This window comes from Oryx dammah, unplaced genomic scaffold (assembly GCF_014754425.2).
Source record: "Oryx dammah isolate SB20612 unplaced genomic scaffold, SCBI_Odam_1.1 HiC_scaffold_8, whole genome shotgun sequence".
Classification (NCBI taxonomy): Eukaryota; Metazoa; Chordata; class Mammalia; order Artiodactyla; family Bovidae; genus Oryx; species Oryx dammah.
Window position 1 is genome coordinate 50,413,748 of NW_024070192.1, and position 16,254 is coordinate 50,430,001.

The 16,254-nt window shown below is 63.0% G+C and overlaps 1 protein-coding gene across 1 annotated transcript; it reads left to right on the top strand.

Moving 5' to 3' along the window:
- Positions 1 to 6,819: 6,819 nt before the first annotated feature.
- Positions 6,820 to 16,114, top strand: TBX2 (T-box transcription factor 2). Its single transcript, XM_040244157.1, has 7 exons — positions 6,820 to 7,412; positions 8,511 to 8,778; positions 9,719 to 9,865; positions 11,020 to 11,096; positions 11,202 to 11,365; positions 11,777 to 12,414; positions 14,681 to 16,114. The coding sequence occupies exons 1-7, from the start codon at positions 7,018 to 7,020 to the stop codon at positions 15,134 to 15,136; spliced, it is 2,145 nt and encodes a 714-aa protein (XP_040100091.1). The 5' UTR covers positions 6,820 to 7,017; the 3' UTR covers positions 15,137 to 16,114.
- Positions 16,115 to 16,254: the final 140 nt, after the last annotated feature.

The following is a 16,254-nucleotide window of genomic DNA, read 5'->3' on the forward strand; positions in this document are numbered from 1 at the left end:
TTTTTTTCTTAATTTTTAAATTTTTCTTTGGCTGCACCCCGAGGCTTGTGAGATCTGAGTTCCCCAACCAGGGATCAAACCCACACCCCTGGCACTGGAAGCTGGGAGTCTTCTGGACCATCAGGGAAGTCCCAAACCTCTCTTTGCAAACTCAGAAGGTGAATAATGGGCAGAACCTTGGATAACAGGTTCTGGATGTGGTCCCCTCCCCACTCCCAGTTCTGGACCTAAGGTGACGGGCAAGGAGACAAGAGCAGGGGAGTAGCGAAGAGGGGGTGCTGAGTGGGAAGGAGATGGGTGCGAGTCCCCATCCTGCCTCCCCAGAGACCCTGGAGAGGCCTGGGGGTACTGAAGAAAACCACTGAGCCAGGCGTGCTTTGGGGTGAAGTTTAATGCAACACCCACAGAAGAGGTGAGTTCACAGGCAGGCCTTGCCTTCCAGCCATCCACCCAGAGCAGGGGGCAGCCCTGGGGCCCCGGCCCTGCTCACATGCACCCCATCCAGCCCTGGCACCCAAGGACAGAGTTAATCTTCAGTGGAGAGCCAGCTGGGCGTGGTGGGGGAAGACAGGACCCAAACCACGCTCCGCTCCGAAGGCTGAGTGGCTGAAGCCAGTCCCTCCTGCCCAGGGACCCATGGGCAGAGGATCACATGCCCAGACGGAAGGAGGCCCAGCCGGCGGGGGCTGACAGCGGCCAGCAGCTTTCCCCTTTCTGGCTCAGTTGGACACACTGATAATGCCAGGCACAGCCCCACCCCTCCAGAGCTGTGTTTCAGTCAAAAGGGGGCCGGGAGAGAGAGGGGTGCCCCCAGCCTGCCTGTGCCTACTGTCTGGCTCCTTAGGGACATGTCCAGAGCTCCAGGCAGGGTCCAGCTCTCTCACCCACCCTCCAGCACACAGACGCTGGAGCAAAGATGGAGAGCCAGGAGTGCTCCCCAACCACTCAGGGGACTGACTGGCAGCCTAGAGTCAGGAGTCCTCCCTGGCTCAGCCCATTCTCTCCAGGGGGTGCAAAAAACAGCTGTGGCCTCCCTCGGTCAGGGAAAGTGGTGGGTGTAGGGCTGGACTTGCCGGCTGAGCTTGCAGGACAATCTGGTTATTCATCTGCTCGCAGCCAGGGCAACTCTTGGAGTATGTGGGGGAAGGGGGAGGATAAGAGAGGCCAGATAAGCTGGCCCCATGGCGGCTGCCACTGGAGCTGGGGTTATCAGAGAGGCCTTGGGTCTGGCCTCCGGCTAATTGGAGAGGTTATAGACCCTGCCACAGCCTGTAATCAGCTGGAAGTGAGACTGGGCCCCAGGGTGGGGGGCCTTTCTGCGCACTGGCCCTGGAGCAGCCAGCCTCCTGTCCTCTAGAGATAACTCCCAGGGCAATCTCTGCCTCACCTCCAGCAGCTCCCCCCAACCGCCCCCCGCAGGATGGCATCACCTAGGAGGACATGCATCTAATTATGGCCTGACCAGGTGACCTTGAGGAAGCCATGTGACCTCCCTGGTTCTTACAATGCTACCCGCTCAACAGGCAAATTACTATGGACTTTCTCCCAATTTGATGGAGGGGGGAAAAAATACCTTCATGGTTTGCGCGGAGGCTGATGGGAACTGGGGTGGCAGCTCAAGGAGGCAGAGCACTGTCTGGGATTGACTAGGGCTATGGCCCAGTGGCCCCCCGGTAAATTCAGGGCCACCGACCTGTGTGCAACACTAGTGTCAACTCTGCAAGCAAGCCGAGGCCAGAGCAAGCAGCTGCCAGCCCGAGACTGGAAATGGTTGCTTGCTGCTGATTTTTCTGATTTTCACAGATCAGAGAATCCCTAAACTGGAAGGCACCCCAGAGAGCACTGTTCGGTCCTCATTTTGGCAGATGAGAAGCCTGAGCCCTTGTCCCAGGTTAAGAAGTCACACAGCTAATCTGCTGACCCCTGTATGCTCCCTGCTGCCTCACGTGCCCTGGCCAGTTCCCTTAGGGGGCTCTGTTCTGCATCGACCTCCCTGTCCTGGGCCCCCACGCAGTCCAAGACTCTGGCCCCGTCTCCCCCATTCCCTACCCCTAAGAGCATCCAGGCCTGGCCCCTGGCTGGCTTTGAAGCTGCTCCTATGTCCCTGTGTCACGGAGAAAGCAGCCCCCTCCTGCAGACCTAGAGCTGGAAACTCTAGGGGCAAAAGGGAAGAGCATCCTGGACTATCTTGGATTCGAAGAACCCAGAGCCCCGCTTGAGGGTTGGGGCCCAGGAGTCTCAGTATTGCCTGTTTGCCTGTGCAGGTGTAGGTAGTGGGCCAGCAACGACATCACTAACTTGCTAAGGAGCGGCCTTGCTCTCTTTTAAGGTCCATGGGTTCCATCTCAGCTCTGCCACCGGTAGCTGTGTGGCCCCTGGTAAATGACTGCCCCTATTGGGCTCATCTGCAAAATGGGGGGACAGGAATATACCCAGCAGAGACAAGCAACAAGGTCCAAGATCCAAGAGGAAGCTGCAGGTCAAAAAAGCAAAAGGTTGGTTGGAGGCCTAGAGGCTAATGGGACAGGCCAGGTAGCTCTTTGGAAGGGAGAGGGAAGGGCGGGTGAGGCGACGCTGGAACCCGACTTTCACGAACTGCCTCGAAGCCGCTCCAGGGAAGAATCCGGCAAAGCGTCTCTGCAGAAAGCGAATGAAAAAGCTGGTGAGAGCGCTCAGGCCAGCCCCGCCCCTCTCTCGCAGGTGGGCTGGTCCTGGGGGGGGCGGGGGGGGCGGGGGGCCTTCCTGTGCTTTGCCCCCTCACTCAAGCCACAGAGCATCGTGGCCTGTTCACTCTGCCACGATCCTGGGCACCTACACCTGAGAACTCACACCTGTGCAGGTCCACCTCACTTTTACCAACCCCTGCGTCCCAAGCGGACCGCTGCGACCCCGGGACCTCGACCCCAGAGCACAGAATAATCCCGGGAGCTCCCCGGATGATGGGAGTCCCCCACACTGTGGAATTCGCCCAAAGTCCGGCAGGGACGCGTCCTGGGTGTTGGGGCCCTGCAACCTTGCTTGCCCTCGAAAGTGCGGAGCGACCACCCTCGAGGGCCGGGGCTGTCCCACGCCAGAGCTGCCAGCCCGGGCCTCCCGCCAGCCTGGAAGCCTGGGGACAGGATCCCAGGGGCCGTGCTGCTACCGGGCATCCCCAGAACCTGACCGGAAGAAGGGTCCTCGCCGCCAGGCCTCGCGCAAGACCGGCGGAGAAGAGGTCGCGCCTCCCGCGCCCTCCGCCCGGTCCTAGCCACTTGGCCCGACCCTGCGCGGGGTAATTGGGTCGGGAGGGAGGCGACGGGCGGGCGGCGACTCCAGAGAGACTGCGCGCCTGTCAGCCGCAATTTGTCTAAGTGGACGGGACAGGCCGGGCCGCTGCGGGCCGGGGTCATCGAGGCCGCGGCCCCCACCCCGGGCAGACCCGGGACTGCGGGGGAGCCGGGCCCGGCCACTGAACGGGGCAGGCTGGCGCCAAGGCTCCGGAAGGCGCGGGTCCGGTCGGGGAGACGGGGATGGGAGGCAACGCTGTCCTCCTCTTCCCTCCTTCCTGCGCACACAACAAGCCAAGGCGAAGATGCACGCGCCCCGCGGCGCCTCCCCAGCTGCTCACAGGCGCAGGGCCCCGCGCGTCACCCGCGCTCAGCCCGGGCACACTCCTAAACCACCGCGCACTTGGTACCCGCCTCAGGCCAGCACCCCGCTACCCGCGGGGACGCGTGTCCCCTCTGCCACAGGCCCGTGTCCCCCAGGCCATCACTCCAGGCGGATCCCCGCCCAGGGACACAGCCCGAGACACCCGGGAAGACCCCCCCGCGGCCTCTGAGCCCGCGGAAGATTAGGGGCCAGGGACCGACGGCAGCCGGCCCAGGCTCAGGGCCGCGGCCACACCCGGCCCAGGCCGCCCCCCGCCTGGTTTCCGGGTTGCGGGAGGCGCAGAGGGTCCGGAGCGCGTGCAACGCGCCGGAGGCCGGAGCCCGGAGGCCCGCGCCCGCCCGACGCCCGGGCCCTGGACGGCCGGGGAGGGGGGGGGCGCGGCTGAGCGCGCGTCCCCCGCCCGTCTGCGGGGCTCGACCGATGCGAAGTGACAGGGGCCGGAGCTTTGTTGTGGAGCCTCGGCCGCCTGGCGCCAGCCGCTCCCGCCCGCGCCCTCCCCCTTCAGCCCCGGGCGGCTCGCGAGGCGCCCCCCGGGGCCTCTTAAAGAGACACGCACTCTCAGCCCTGGGGACCCCCCGGAGGCGCCTGTTCCCGGGAAGGGGAAGGGGAGGGGAGACCCAGCGGGGGAGGGGCCGAGCGGGAGCTGAGCGCCGCACGGCGCAGCTCCGGGGCTGCCTGGGCCTCCCCTTCGCAGGTTTTCGTTGAGCCAAGGATATTCCTCGCTGGAGAGTTTGGCGGGAGGTGTTGGGCGCGGTGGGGGAATGGGAACGTTAATTCATACTAATAAGAGTGGCTGTAGCGGGACCTCGGGTTGGTTGCGGGATGGCAGGGCAGGGCAGCTGATGGGGTCCGGGCCGAGAAAGAGCCCGCGGCCGCCAGAGGGCAAGTCCGTGGCCCAGTGGCTGGCCAGGTGGGATCGTGGTCCCGCAAAAGCAGCCGCTGCACCGTCGCCGCGCGGTTTCTTGGGCAAACAACCTGGGCCAGCGTGTTTCAAATTCTCTGGGTCTTGGACCCCTTTACCAGGTACAGACCTTCCCCAGGGAAATGTGCAAATTGCACACACTTAGGTGTTCTCCACGCCATTCTTACGTTTGAAAATACGCGTACACACACGACTTTGCAAATGCATGCGCCGATTCCCAGGCCAGTGCCCGAATTCCTGGCTATGGAACGCTGGCTCTTATCTGGTCACCCCACCAGCTGCGCAATCCTGTCCACACATATCCCTCCCCAGGGGCAACATCTCGCCTAAGATGGAGCCGGCAGGACTTTGCCGGGGCAAAGCGGCAATGTATCTATCTGGCCCCGGCTGCATAGACTGCGCGGCGCGGAGTCAAAGATTCGTTCTGGACAGAGAGGAGGCACTAAGTGGAGCGACCCAGTGGAGAGTGAGGTCTGGAAGGAAAACCCTCTGGGGGCGGCGCCCTGTGGCGCGCTGTATAGGGATGTAGCGAGATCTCTGGGGTCGGCTCAGGAAAGTAGAAAAAAGGTCAAGGAGGCCAAACCACTCCGGCTGGTCCCCAAACTGCACTGCCCGGGGTGATCAGACTTTACACGCCAGGTCTGCATGTGCAGCATAAAGAGTCCCTGCGACTGGTGTGCGCAACGCATGGACACTGTGGGTGTGGGCTCTACGCGCCCACCACGCCAGGGCAGAGCCCGCGCCGGCCGAACTAACTCGCATTTGAATCAGGGGTGCGGGCAGGCGTGTCACGCGTGTCCAGTGCGTGGTCCGTCTTGCCCTCCGACCGCCAGGAATCAGGCAGTGTCAGGGCTCGAGACTGATCCGAGGCAGGTGTGTGGTCGCCCGCCTTAAGTTCGACACTCCCGCTGAGCACAGCGGGAACTACCACCGTGGGCGCGAGACACACGCACACACACATACACACACACACCGAGGGCGGGAGAAAACCCTGGTCCTGCGGGAGAACGAAGTCTGGCTGCGGGGCGGGGGGAGGGAGGTTCAACCGCAGGTGCGCACAGACACTCAGACCCCCACACTCGCTAGTCGGCACCACGGAACCCGGGAGACGTGAGCTTTCGAGAGCTGGGAACCAACTCCAGGAAAGTGGCGTAGAGAAGATGCCAGTGCTGAGGATGAGGCATGCTTGTGTCTCTAGTACCGGATGCGACGAAAATTCGTTGGGTCAAGAACCTGGGGTCGGGATCCGTCCGCGTCTTGCCGCCTGGTGCCCGGCGGAAGGTGCGCTTACACCTTCCCGGCCCGGAGGACCCGCTCTCCTGGGAGAGCTCCGATTAGCTCGGGGACGCAAAAGGATACTGGGCTGAGTCCAGGGCTTTCCCGGAACTCCCGGTTCTTCCAGGGGCTTCCTGTGAGGGGGTCGGCGCGGGCTAGTGGGGGTCCCCGCGTTCCCCGAGGAAAAGCCGCGTCCGCCTCCCGCCCCCGCCGGCCCCACCAGGGCTCTGCCACCGCCGCACTCACCGGCTCCCGCCACCTGGGTTCCGCTCCGGGACCTCGGCAGCCGGCGCCTCCCGCCTTGCCCGCCCACCGGCCTCTCCTTCCAGCATCCGCTGACTCCCTTCGGAGTGGAGGGGCCCGGGCGGCGCCGCGGCCGGGAGCGGGGTCGGAGGCCAAGCCGGGGCGCGGGCCAGGGCTGCGGGGTCGCCGGGCGTGGGAGGAGGAGGGCGCCCCCTCTCCTCGCGGGGCCCTGTCAATGCTTTGCACTTGGGGCGGCTTGCGGCTGGGGGTCCTTCCCCGCGGGCCCTGGCGCCCGGGCGCCCCCCGCCTCAGGCCCTTTCGGCGGGTCGGTTCGGCCCGCCGCGCTTTCCCGTCCGGGCGCAGGCAGCCGTGGGCGCGGGCGGTGGGGTGGGGGCCAGGGCAGTGGGAGGGGTCTCGGGGCCCGCTGGCCCGTCATTGGTTAATATTTTATTCTGTTGACATGTTTTCTTACTGCTGAGGCTTCCGACACCTTCTCCCCGGCCCCCCCTCCCGCTCCGAGCTTGGCCTGAGCTGTCAAAACCCCGCCCCCGGAGACCCACAATTGGTCCAAAAAGCGTAAAATCAGCAATCAAGGGGGGCCTGGCTCGTTAGCGCAGGGGATCCGAGCAGGGCAGGACATGTGAGATAGTCACAGTTTTCCAGAGATCACGACAAGATCTAACCAGTCGCGCGTGGTCCCCGGCGCCGGAGCGGCCCAGCCCAGCCCAGCCCCGCGCAGAGCCCCCCGCCGCCCCCGCGCCCAGCGCCCCGCGTCCCTCGCCGTGCGCCGGACGGGGAACCGGGAGGAGCCGCCACCGCGCTTGCCACCCGGGTCGCCCTTCCTCCGTGCGCGCCGCCGCCCGGGCCGGGGGTCCGAGCCGCGCGCCCCCGGCCCCGGCCCCCGGGCGCCTGGGCCGGATGTCCCGATGAGAGAGCCGGCGCTGGCGGCCAGCGCCATGGCTTACCACCCGTTCCACGCGCCACGGCCGGCCGACTTCCCTATGTCCGCCTTCCTGGCGGCGGCGCAGCCCTCCTTCTTCCCGGCTCTCGCGCTGCCGCCCGGCGCTCTGGCCAAGCCGCTGCCCGACCCGGGCTTGGCGGGGGCGGCGGCGGCGGCGGCTGCGGCGGCGGCGGCGGCCGAGGCGGGGCTGCACGTCTCGGCACTCGGCCCGCATCCGCCCGCCGCTCATCTGCGCTCGCTTAAGAGCCTGGAGCCCGAGGACGAGGTGGAGGACGACCCCAAGGTGACGCTGGAGGCCAAGGAGCTGTGGGACCAGTTCCACAAGCTGGGCACCGAGATGGTCATCACCAAGTCCGGGAGGTAGGGCGGCCGGCTGGCCGGAGGGCTCGCGGGTGGGCGGGAGGGGAGCCCGACAGCACTGGCCAGCGCCGAGCCCGCCGCCCGCGGCTCCCAGGTCTCGGCTCCGGCCCCCGAGCCACGCACAGACGATCGAGTCGACTTTTCTCATTTGGCACCGAACGAATTTAAAAAAAAAAAAAAACGAAGCATCGAAGTCTCCCAAATGAAAACGAAAACGTGCTCCTGCAGAATAGTCCCCCAGCGCTCAGAGTCCCAAAGCCGAGGAGGCCCCGCGGCTCGGCCCTGGAGGGTCTCAGCGGTCTCGGCCGCAACCCCTCAGCCTCGAGACCCCTCTGTCCTGCTTCGGAGGCGAGTCTGGCTCGGTGCTCCGCGAAGATGCGGCGTATCCCGCGCTCTTCTCCGACCCCGGAGCCCGGAATGAGATTTCTCACCCCCGCTAGGCCCAGCCCGGCCCTCCGGTTCCCGCCGGTCGCGGCCCTTCGCCGCGAGCCGCGAGCTGGCCCAGCCGCAGCCTGACCCGGCCTGTGAGCCTTGTCCCAGCCGAGGAACCAGGAGCTCCGGAGGCACACGGCTCCCTAGGCCCTGAAGCCGGAAGAAAAGCTACAATCGCCAACCGCTCAAGCCTCTGGCTCGGAAGCGGAGATTCCAGGCCTCGGCTCACTCACCCTCTTCGCCCGAACTTCAGGGTCAGGGTCCTTGTTCTGCTGCTGTAACCCAGTTCCTTCCCCCAAACAAACATCCGACTGCACTTCTGAGAGCTTCGGCCCTAAGTGGACATATTCCTAGGAACGAATTTCAGGGAGGTTCATGAGAAGCGGGTATATTTGTAAAGGCCCTGGCTTTCTTTCTTGGAGCTCGGCTTTCATCTCAGATGAGGGAGAAAAAAAGGGTCACTAGATCTGAGCACAGGGCTGAGGGTCTTGACAGAAATAAGATCTCCTAGGAATAACCACCACAGGTGGAATCTCCCAGACCTTCCTAAGAGGGCAGAGCAAGGGTAACAGAGGAACATGGGTGGCGAAGCTCCAGGCATCGGGGGAGAGGGGTCTTCGAGATCCAGTGGGTTCCCTGACCTCTCCCTCTTTCACTTTCTCGCAGGAGGATGTTTCCTCCCTTCAAGGTGCGAGTCAGCGGCCTGGACAAGAAGGCCAAATACATTCTGCTGATGGACATTGTGGCCGCTGATGACTGCCGGTATAAATTCCATAACTCACGCTGGATGGTGGCAGGCAAGGCCGACCCCGAGATGCCCAAACGGATGTACATCCACCCGGACAGCCCGGCCACGGGGGAGCAGTGGATGGCCAAGCCGGTGGCCTTCCACAAGCTGAAGCTGACCAACAACATCTCGGACAAGCATGGCTTCGTGAGTGCAGGCCAAGTGCCGATGGGGGTCGAAGACCTAGCACTGCAGGGGGTGGTGGGGAGGAGAGGAGACCCTGGTTCCCCAGAGGGGAGTGCTCGCAGAACCCCCAGAGTGCCCCTGCCCAGATCACTGCCCTGTGGCCTTTCCTGCCTGGGCGCAGAGGCTCTGCTCTGCAAGCCTGGGGAATGTTGGGGTTCGTGGCCACTAAGCTCCAGGCTGCCCACAATCTCACTTTCCAAACTCTCAAAATCTCAGGCCTTCCAAACTCCCTTCTGGAGTCCAGCAGATGGCAGGTGCAGCTGGGATGGGTTGTGGAGCTGCTGGTCTTTGGGGTCTGAGCTTGGAAGACTGGCCCAGGACCTCAGTTGGTTCTCACCCTTCCCCAAGACCAGCCCCATCCCCAAAGGAGGGATTTAAAAGTTCAAACAACTCCCCTCGATACCTTTTCCTCCTCCCTCAGGCAGATGCCTGACCTGGGGTAAGGGAATTTGGGGTTCTCACCGTTTCTGCCTGACCCAGGGCCCCAGTGAATGGGAAGGGGCAGTTCATGGGGCTAAAGGGACTACCCCATCCGGAGGTAGGGCAGGTCGGTGAGGCCGCAAAGTTTCCAGTCTTCTCTCCCTGGGTTTACTAGGGGCTTAGCCATGAAGAGGAAGAGAAGAGTGGAATGGTAGTGGGTTTTGTTTTATTTCAGTTTCCAGCTGGGGTAATTTTTTTTTAATGGAAAGAGAAACTGTGATAAAGAAAATCGAGGAGGGAATAAAAATTAATATGGGGAGGTAAGGAGCAGAGAAGACAGGAGAAAAGGGGGGAAGGTTTGGGGGTGAGCTGGGAAAGGCAGAACGTGAGAGAGACTGAGAAAAATGGCAGGAGGTCCGGTCCCCAGAGAATAGAAAGGCTCGGGAGACAGGCTGTCGGCTGACCCTCGCCCTCCCTGCAGACCATCCTGAACTCCATGCACAAGTACCAACCGCGCTTCCACATCGTGCGAGCCAACGACATCCTGAAGCTGCCCTACAGCACGTTCCGCACCTACGTGTTCCCCGAGACCGACTTCATCGCGGTCACCGCCTACCAGAACGACAAGGTGCGCGGGTCGGGCGGCCTCCGACCCTTCACTCACACCCGCCCGCGGCCCCCTGCACGCCCGCCCCCCGCACCCTCACGATCGGCTCCCGGGCCCCCAGTCTCTGTAAGCGCAGCACCCAGCGAAACCCCCCGGGCTCTCTCTCTCAGGCCCGCGACACGTACGCACACGCTCCCCGGGGCGCGCGAACAGCTGGGCGCTCCTTGGGGTGGGGATGTTTACTTAGCAATTAGCAGAGACTCCGGGCCCGCGCTGACATTTTTACATTTTATTCGTTTATTTCTTGGCTCAGGGATGGGAATTTAAATGAAAAGAGGGCGCCCGAGGCAATCTGCCCAGGCTTTCCGGCTGCTGGGAACCTGGGGCCTAGTTTTCCCTCTCCTGGGCGAGCCAGAGGTGGGGGTAGGAGGGACAGGTGACAGCCGCCACCCCTCCCGCCCCACATCCCTCTCTGGGTCAGTTCAGGCCTGGGACCCCTTGAGATGTGCTTGGAGACTTTTCCTTCAAGGGGAAGGGCTTTTCCTGGCTGCTCTCTTTCTACACCCTCTCTGTGTGCACCCCTCTGGGTTGAAGAGCAGTGCCTGAGCGTCCTGCCGGCAGTATTTTTGTTTCTTTTTTTTTTTCTGTCATTGTGAACCAATCTGTCCTGGGCCGGTATATGCGTGCACCATTTGGAGTGCCTTGAATCCGTGTGGAGGTGTGTGAATTCGTTTGACTCCTTGGGCACTTGTTTTACATGTGTGTACTTGCGTGTGCGCGGACCTGTGCGTGTGATTGTCTACATGTGTGTCTGCTGACCTGGGGGTGCTCTGCTGTCCGTGTGCTCCTGCTCAGGTGCGGGGTTCCCTTAACTTGAATGGCCGGGTGGGCCTGCATGCTCGCTTGGACAGATTTCCACTCGGGGTGCACAGCTTTGGGCTTGTGTGTGCAAGTCGAGGGATTATATCTCGAATATAGTTTTTGGAGGTCGCTTTCTTCGAAGTCCGCCCGCCGACCTCACCTTGCTTTGTGGCTTGGAGCGGCCCAGCCCAGGTGGGCGGGTACCCTCCCCGGGGGCTCTCCTCTGGGGCGAGCAGCCTCTGACCTCCAGGTGCCCCGGGCCAGACTAGAAGAGCCCGCAGTCTGACCTGGCTCCGCCCCCTTGGTCCCCGCAGATCACGCAGCTTAAGATCGACAACAACCCGTTTGCCAAGGGCTTCCGGGACACCGGGAACGGCCGGCGGGAGAAAAGGTGAGGGTGCGCGGGGCTGCCGGCAGGCGGGTGCCTGGGGGAACAGGACGTGGAGGGGCCAGAGGGTGGGCTGCGCTCAGACCCGCTCCCTCGGCTCCTCCGCAGGAAGCAGCTGACGCTGCCGTCGTTGCGCCTGTACGAGGGGCACTGCAAGCCGGAGCGCGACGGCGCGGAGTCGGACGCCTCGTCCTGCGACCCTCCCCCTGCGCGGGAACCGCCACCCTCTCCGGGGACGGCGCCCAGTCCCCTGCGCCTGCACCGGACCAGAGGTGCGGGTGGGGCCGGGAGAAGGGCAGGGTGTTCCCCGGGCGCCGGGTTGGCTTGGCGCTCAGCATCTGGCTAACTGAAGGCCTAGGGGGAGCGTCAGCGGCGAGTCTGGGACGGGCCTCTACCCCAGGCCTCCCCTGAGTGCGGTCCCTGGTGGCCCGCAGATCCTTCTGGGCTCTGAGCTAGGGCCCTGGCGCTGTGTGACTCTGCGGCTTCAAGGCCTCCTCTGCCGGGTTCACTTTCCTCCCCACTGTAAATAAGGGATCTTGGATGGGTGACCCCTACTACCCCGAGATTCCAGCAGTTCCTCCGACGTGGCCTCCCGAGAGCAGGCTTGTGCACGTCTCTCCGGCTCGGACTTCGCGCCTGTCTGTCCCCGGGCCGGTAACGCCGCGCATCCTCTCTCCCCGCAGCCGAGGAGAAGTCGTGCGCCGCGGACAGTGACCCGGAGCCCGAGCGGCTGGGCGAGGAGCGCGCGGGGCCGGCGCTAGGCCGCAGCCCCGCCCTGGACAGCAGCAGCCCCCCTTGCTTGACCGAACCCGATCGCGCCAGGGAGCGGCGCAGCCCCGAGAGGGGCAAGGAGCCGGCCGAGAGCGGCGGGGACGGCCCGTTCGGCCTGCGGAGCCTAGAGAAGGAGCGCGCCGAAGCCCGGCGGAAGGACGAGGGGCGTAAGGAGGCCGGCGAGGGCAAGGAGCCCGGCCTGGCGCCGCTGGTGGTGCAGACGGACAGCGCGTCCCCGCTGGGCGCCGGACACCTGCCCGGCCTGGCCTTCTCCGGCCACCTGCACGGGCAGCAGTTCTTCGGGCCGCTGGGGGCCGGCCAGCCGCTCTTCTTGCACCCGGGACAGTTCGCCATGGGGCCCGGAGCCTTCTCCGCCATGGGCATGGGCCACCTACTAGCCTCGGTGGCCGGCGGCGGCGGCGGTGGCGGAGGCGGCGGGCCAGGGACCGCCACCGGGCTGGACGCGGGCGGGCTGGGTCCCGCGGGCAGTGCGGCCAGCACCGCCGGGCCCTTCCCATTCCACCTCTCCCAGCACATGCTGGCATCTCAGGTAAGGCCTGTGAGCTGGCAGCAGCATGAGGAAGGAAGGGGAATCCGAGGCGGGCAGAGGAGGAAGGCATAGGGCCTGAAGGCCCTCCGGGCTTCCAGCCGGCAAGGACTCCCTCCTGGGGAGACCCGGTGGACCCTCTGAACCACACCTGGCTTCTGGAAGACCAGGACCAGGTCCAGGATTTGGCCAGGAGATTGCTTCTGACTCCTGTGTGACCTTGGGCAAGTCCCTGACCCTCTCTGGACCTATTTCCTTCCCTCTAACCCCAGAATAGACTGGGACCCATTAGACTCTTTCTGCCCTGTCCGACTGGGGCTGCCTCCAGCTTTTGTAAGCCCACTTGCCTGGCCTGCCTCAGGACATTTTTCTTGGGAACCACTGTTAGTCCCTGAAAGGCTAAAGTGGCTGGACAAAAAAAGTACGAGAATTTGCAGTGTGTTCTGGATAACTGACCACCAAATTGACCCACCTCCCAGATGTCTCGGGCTCCTTTCAGACCCTCAGAAGCGACCTGAGAAAGGACGGGGCTTTTCCTTCCCCCACAGTGAGTCTCCCAACTCCCCCAGCCACACATCTCAGTCCTACAGGCCCAGGTCGAAATTCTGAGCTCCCAGGGGAGAGCTTATGAAACTGTGGGCAGCAGCAAAATTAGAAGATCCGAAGGGGAGAGTGGCCTCTTTGGTTGCTTGGGTGGAATATTCCCTGTAGAAAGATTTGGAATCTCTACATTCATTTTCTTCCCTCTGAGGTTTCTGGCAAATTGAACCCTTAAGATCTTTATCTTAAGGGAAGGAAAATAGGAGTTAGGTCTGAGAAGGCTCCTTTGGTTCAGAATCAAATATTTTTAAAGTGGGGGAAGGGATTCTGAAATGAGTTTTAAATAGAGCTCAGCGTCAGGGGTGTTGTGGAGTCAACGTTGGAGGCACTGGCATCACGTATCTGGGGCTCTGAGCTGGTAAGGAAGCCTCCGGAAAGTGGAGGTTTAATTTGCCTGGAGGTTGACTCTGTGTTTATGTGAATGCCTCCTCCCCAGACAAATTCTGGTGTTGAGCATGGGCATCGCAGAGGTCACAGGGAAGTCAGGGCTTCTAGAGGCACCCTGGTTAACAGGTGCAAGGCCAGGGAACAGGCACTCAGCACTCAGGAGGCATCACTAGGTATACTGCCAGTGGTTAACCGCTCACCTATGGCCTTCGTACTGTGCGTGCTAAGTCACTTCAGTCTGTATGCGACTCTAGGAACTGTAGCCAGTCAGGCTCCTCTGTCCATGGGGATTCTCTAGGCAAGAATACCTGAGTGGGTTGCCATGCCCTCCTCCAGGAGATCTTCCTATGGCCATCAGAAAGAGACAGAACCTTGGAGATCTGAAGCCCCCTCCTTCCTCTGAGATGCCAGGTCTGAATGCTCAGTAGGGCTTGACCTCAGGAAGGGTATTTTGTCATCCCTGACTAAGCTACTTCCCTTCCTTCTCCCTGCCTGAGCCAGGCCTGAGGCTCCTGGAAGCCCAGCTCAGTCAGCTCCTGCCCTCCTTCCCATATACCCACGTACTCCGTGGAGGGAACCATGATCTCAAAGGTCAGATAATCCAAAAGTTGGGCCGCAGGCGGTGTTTTGTGCAGGGTTTCCCAGCTACTAGGCTTTCCACAGGCAAAGACTCTGCATTCTTTCTTCAGCTGCCACTAGGGAGCCGCTGGGAGTTCTTTGCATTCAGGCCAGTTTATGAGCAGACTGGCATCTGGAGCCTTCTCCTGGCCGGGGCAGGAGACCCCTGAGCAGGTGGGCAGAGGGAGGGAGAGTGTACAAAGCTCCTCCAGTCCTACGTGGCCCCAGCCCTTCGGGGCACCTGTGGAAAGAAAGGCAGGGCAGGGCACTGTTGGAAGCGAGCGGCACCTCCCTGCCAACACAGCCAAAGTTACCTGCCGGCCACCTGGCCCCCAGCTGGCCTTGTTTCTTCCCCCAAGGCCCTTTGCTAGTTCAGCCGCCTGTAATGGCCTTCCCTTACTCCTAGAGTAATACCTGGCCCAGAGCTTGGTAGGGCCCGCTCCCAATCATAATCTTAAGTGGGCTCCCCTCTAAGCGGGTTTGGACATCGGCATAGTGGCCCGTTACTACCTGCACTCTGGGGAGTAAGGTTATGTGAGCACCGGTCTTCCTGAACAGAGTAGGGCAAGGATTCCCAGTTGTCGCCCGGCCACCAGCACCCAGATCACCCCCAGGAACACCCCAGGCGGGATGCCTAACCCTTGTCTTGTTTTGTTTCTTGCAGGGAATCCCCATGCCCACTTTCGGAGGCCTCTTCCCCTATCCCTACACCTACATGGCGGCCGCTGCGGCCGCGGCCTCGGCTCTGCCAGCCACCAGCGCTGCGGCCGCGGCTGCGGCTGCCGCCGGTTCCCTGTCCCGGAGCCCCTTTCTGGGCAGTGCCCGGCCCCGCCTGCGCTTCAGCCCCTACCAGATCCCGGTCTCCATCCCACCGAGCACTAGTCTCCTCACCACCGGGCTGGCGGCGGAGGGCTCCAAGGCTGCAGGCGGCGGCAATAGCCGGGAGCCCAGCCCGTTGCCGGAGCTGGCCCTCCGCAAAGTGGGGGCCTCGGCCCGCGTGGCCCTGTCGCCCGGCGGTGCGGCCAAAGAGGCGGCCAGTGAACTGCAGAGCATTCAGAGACTGGTGAGTGGGCTGGAAAGCCAGCGAGCCCTCTCCCCCGGCAGGGAGTCGCCTAAGTGAGGGGGCCCGCCCTGCTGCTCCGCTGCCGCTGCCGCCGCCGCCGCCGCCACCGCGCAGGCCTCCTGGGTTGCCTTCCCTGCTGCTTGGGACGTGTACAGCACAGAATGGGTATTTATTTAAATAAAGGAGAGAAAGCGGGCTGCAGCCGGAATGAAACCCTGATCGGCCAGCCAGAGCCTGGGACACTTCCCTGGGCCTCACAAGGAATCCGGAACACAGTCGCTTTGGGGCCACTGGATTTGGTCCAGGTCTGCTCCGGTGTCAAGGTGTCATCGGCGGGGCCTCTCCGGGTTCCTCCAGCGCTGTGGGGGAGGCCTCGTCCCCGGATCAGCCAGGGGCTGGCTGTCTGGGGAGCCAGAAGGTGCAGGGGTCTGGGGAGGAAGCTCCAAAGGCCCCTATCCTGGAGCCCCGGACCGCTGGAGAATCTGGGGTGAGGGGAGCTGAGGTCAGTGAAGATGAAAGTGTAGACTTGAGCTGAGAGGGGCCTGTTCCTTTAGTCCTTCCACTTCTTCTCCCGGACAGGCGCCCCTCCCGCCCCTGGGTCAGCGGAGGGAGTGGCATTTCTGCCTTGAGTCCCCAGGGGGCGGGAAAAAAGAGATATTTATGAAATAAATGGTAATTTGTGTAAATAAGCTTTAAGGTTCCCAGAATATGCAAATTGGTATTAATTTATTCAAAGGTGTACATTGCTGTGTACAGAATATTTAGAGATTAACTCATAGCCTATAATTTTTTTTTTCCTTTTACATGAGCATCTATATTGTACAGGGCTGGGGGGTGGGGAGGAGGTCCTTGGCTGCGGGAGAGGGCCCCCGGCCCCCGGAGAAGTCCCCACCCCGCCAGCCCCTCGGCCCCTGCGCCCGGGCGTTTTTTGCTCGCCCGGCCCGCGGGCTCCACCTCAGGTTTTCACTTTTCGCTCCGGAGCGAGACGAAAACGACAAAAACTCGAGAAAACAATAAAACGCTGCAATGCGAAGTGAACGGCGCAGTGCGCTCTGTGGGCCGCGCGGGGCAAGGGGGCGCCGCGAGCGCGTCAGGCGGGACGGGAGGCCGGGATGGCGGGGCGGGCGCCCGGGGCTCGCGGCGGCGGCGGCTCCTCCGGGGGCGGCGGGGCGGCG

Coding starts and splice junctions, on each gene's coding strand:
- TBX2 (XM_040244157.1), top strand. CDS start 7,018: ATGAGAGAGCCGGCGCTGGCGGCCAGCGCCATGGCTTACCACCCGTTC. Junction 7,413..8,510: donor GTCATCACCAAGTCCGGGAG/GTAGGGCGGCCG, acceptor ACTTTCTCGCAG/GAGGATGTTTCCTCCCTTCA. Junction 11,366..11,776: donor GCGCCTGCACCGGACCAGAG/GTGCGGGTGGGG, acceptor CTCTCCCCGCAG/CCGAGGAGAAGTCGTGCGCC.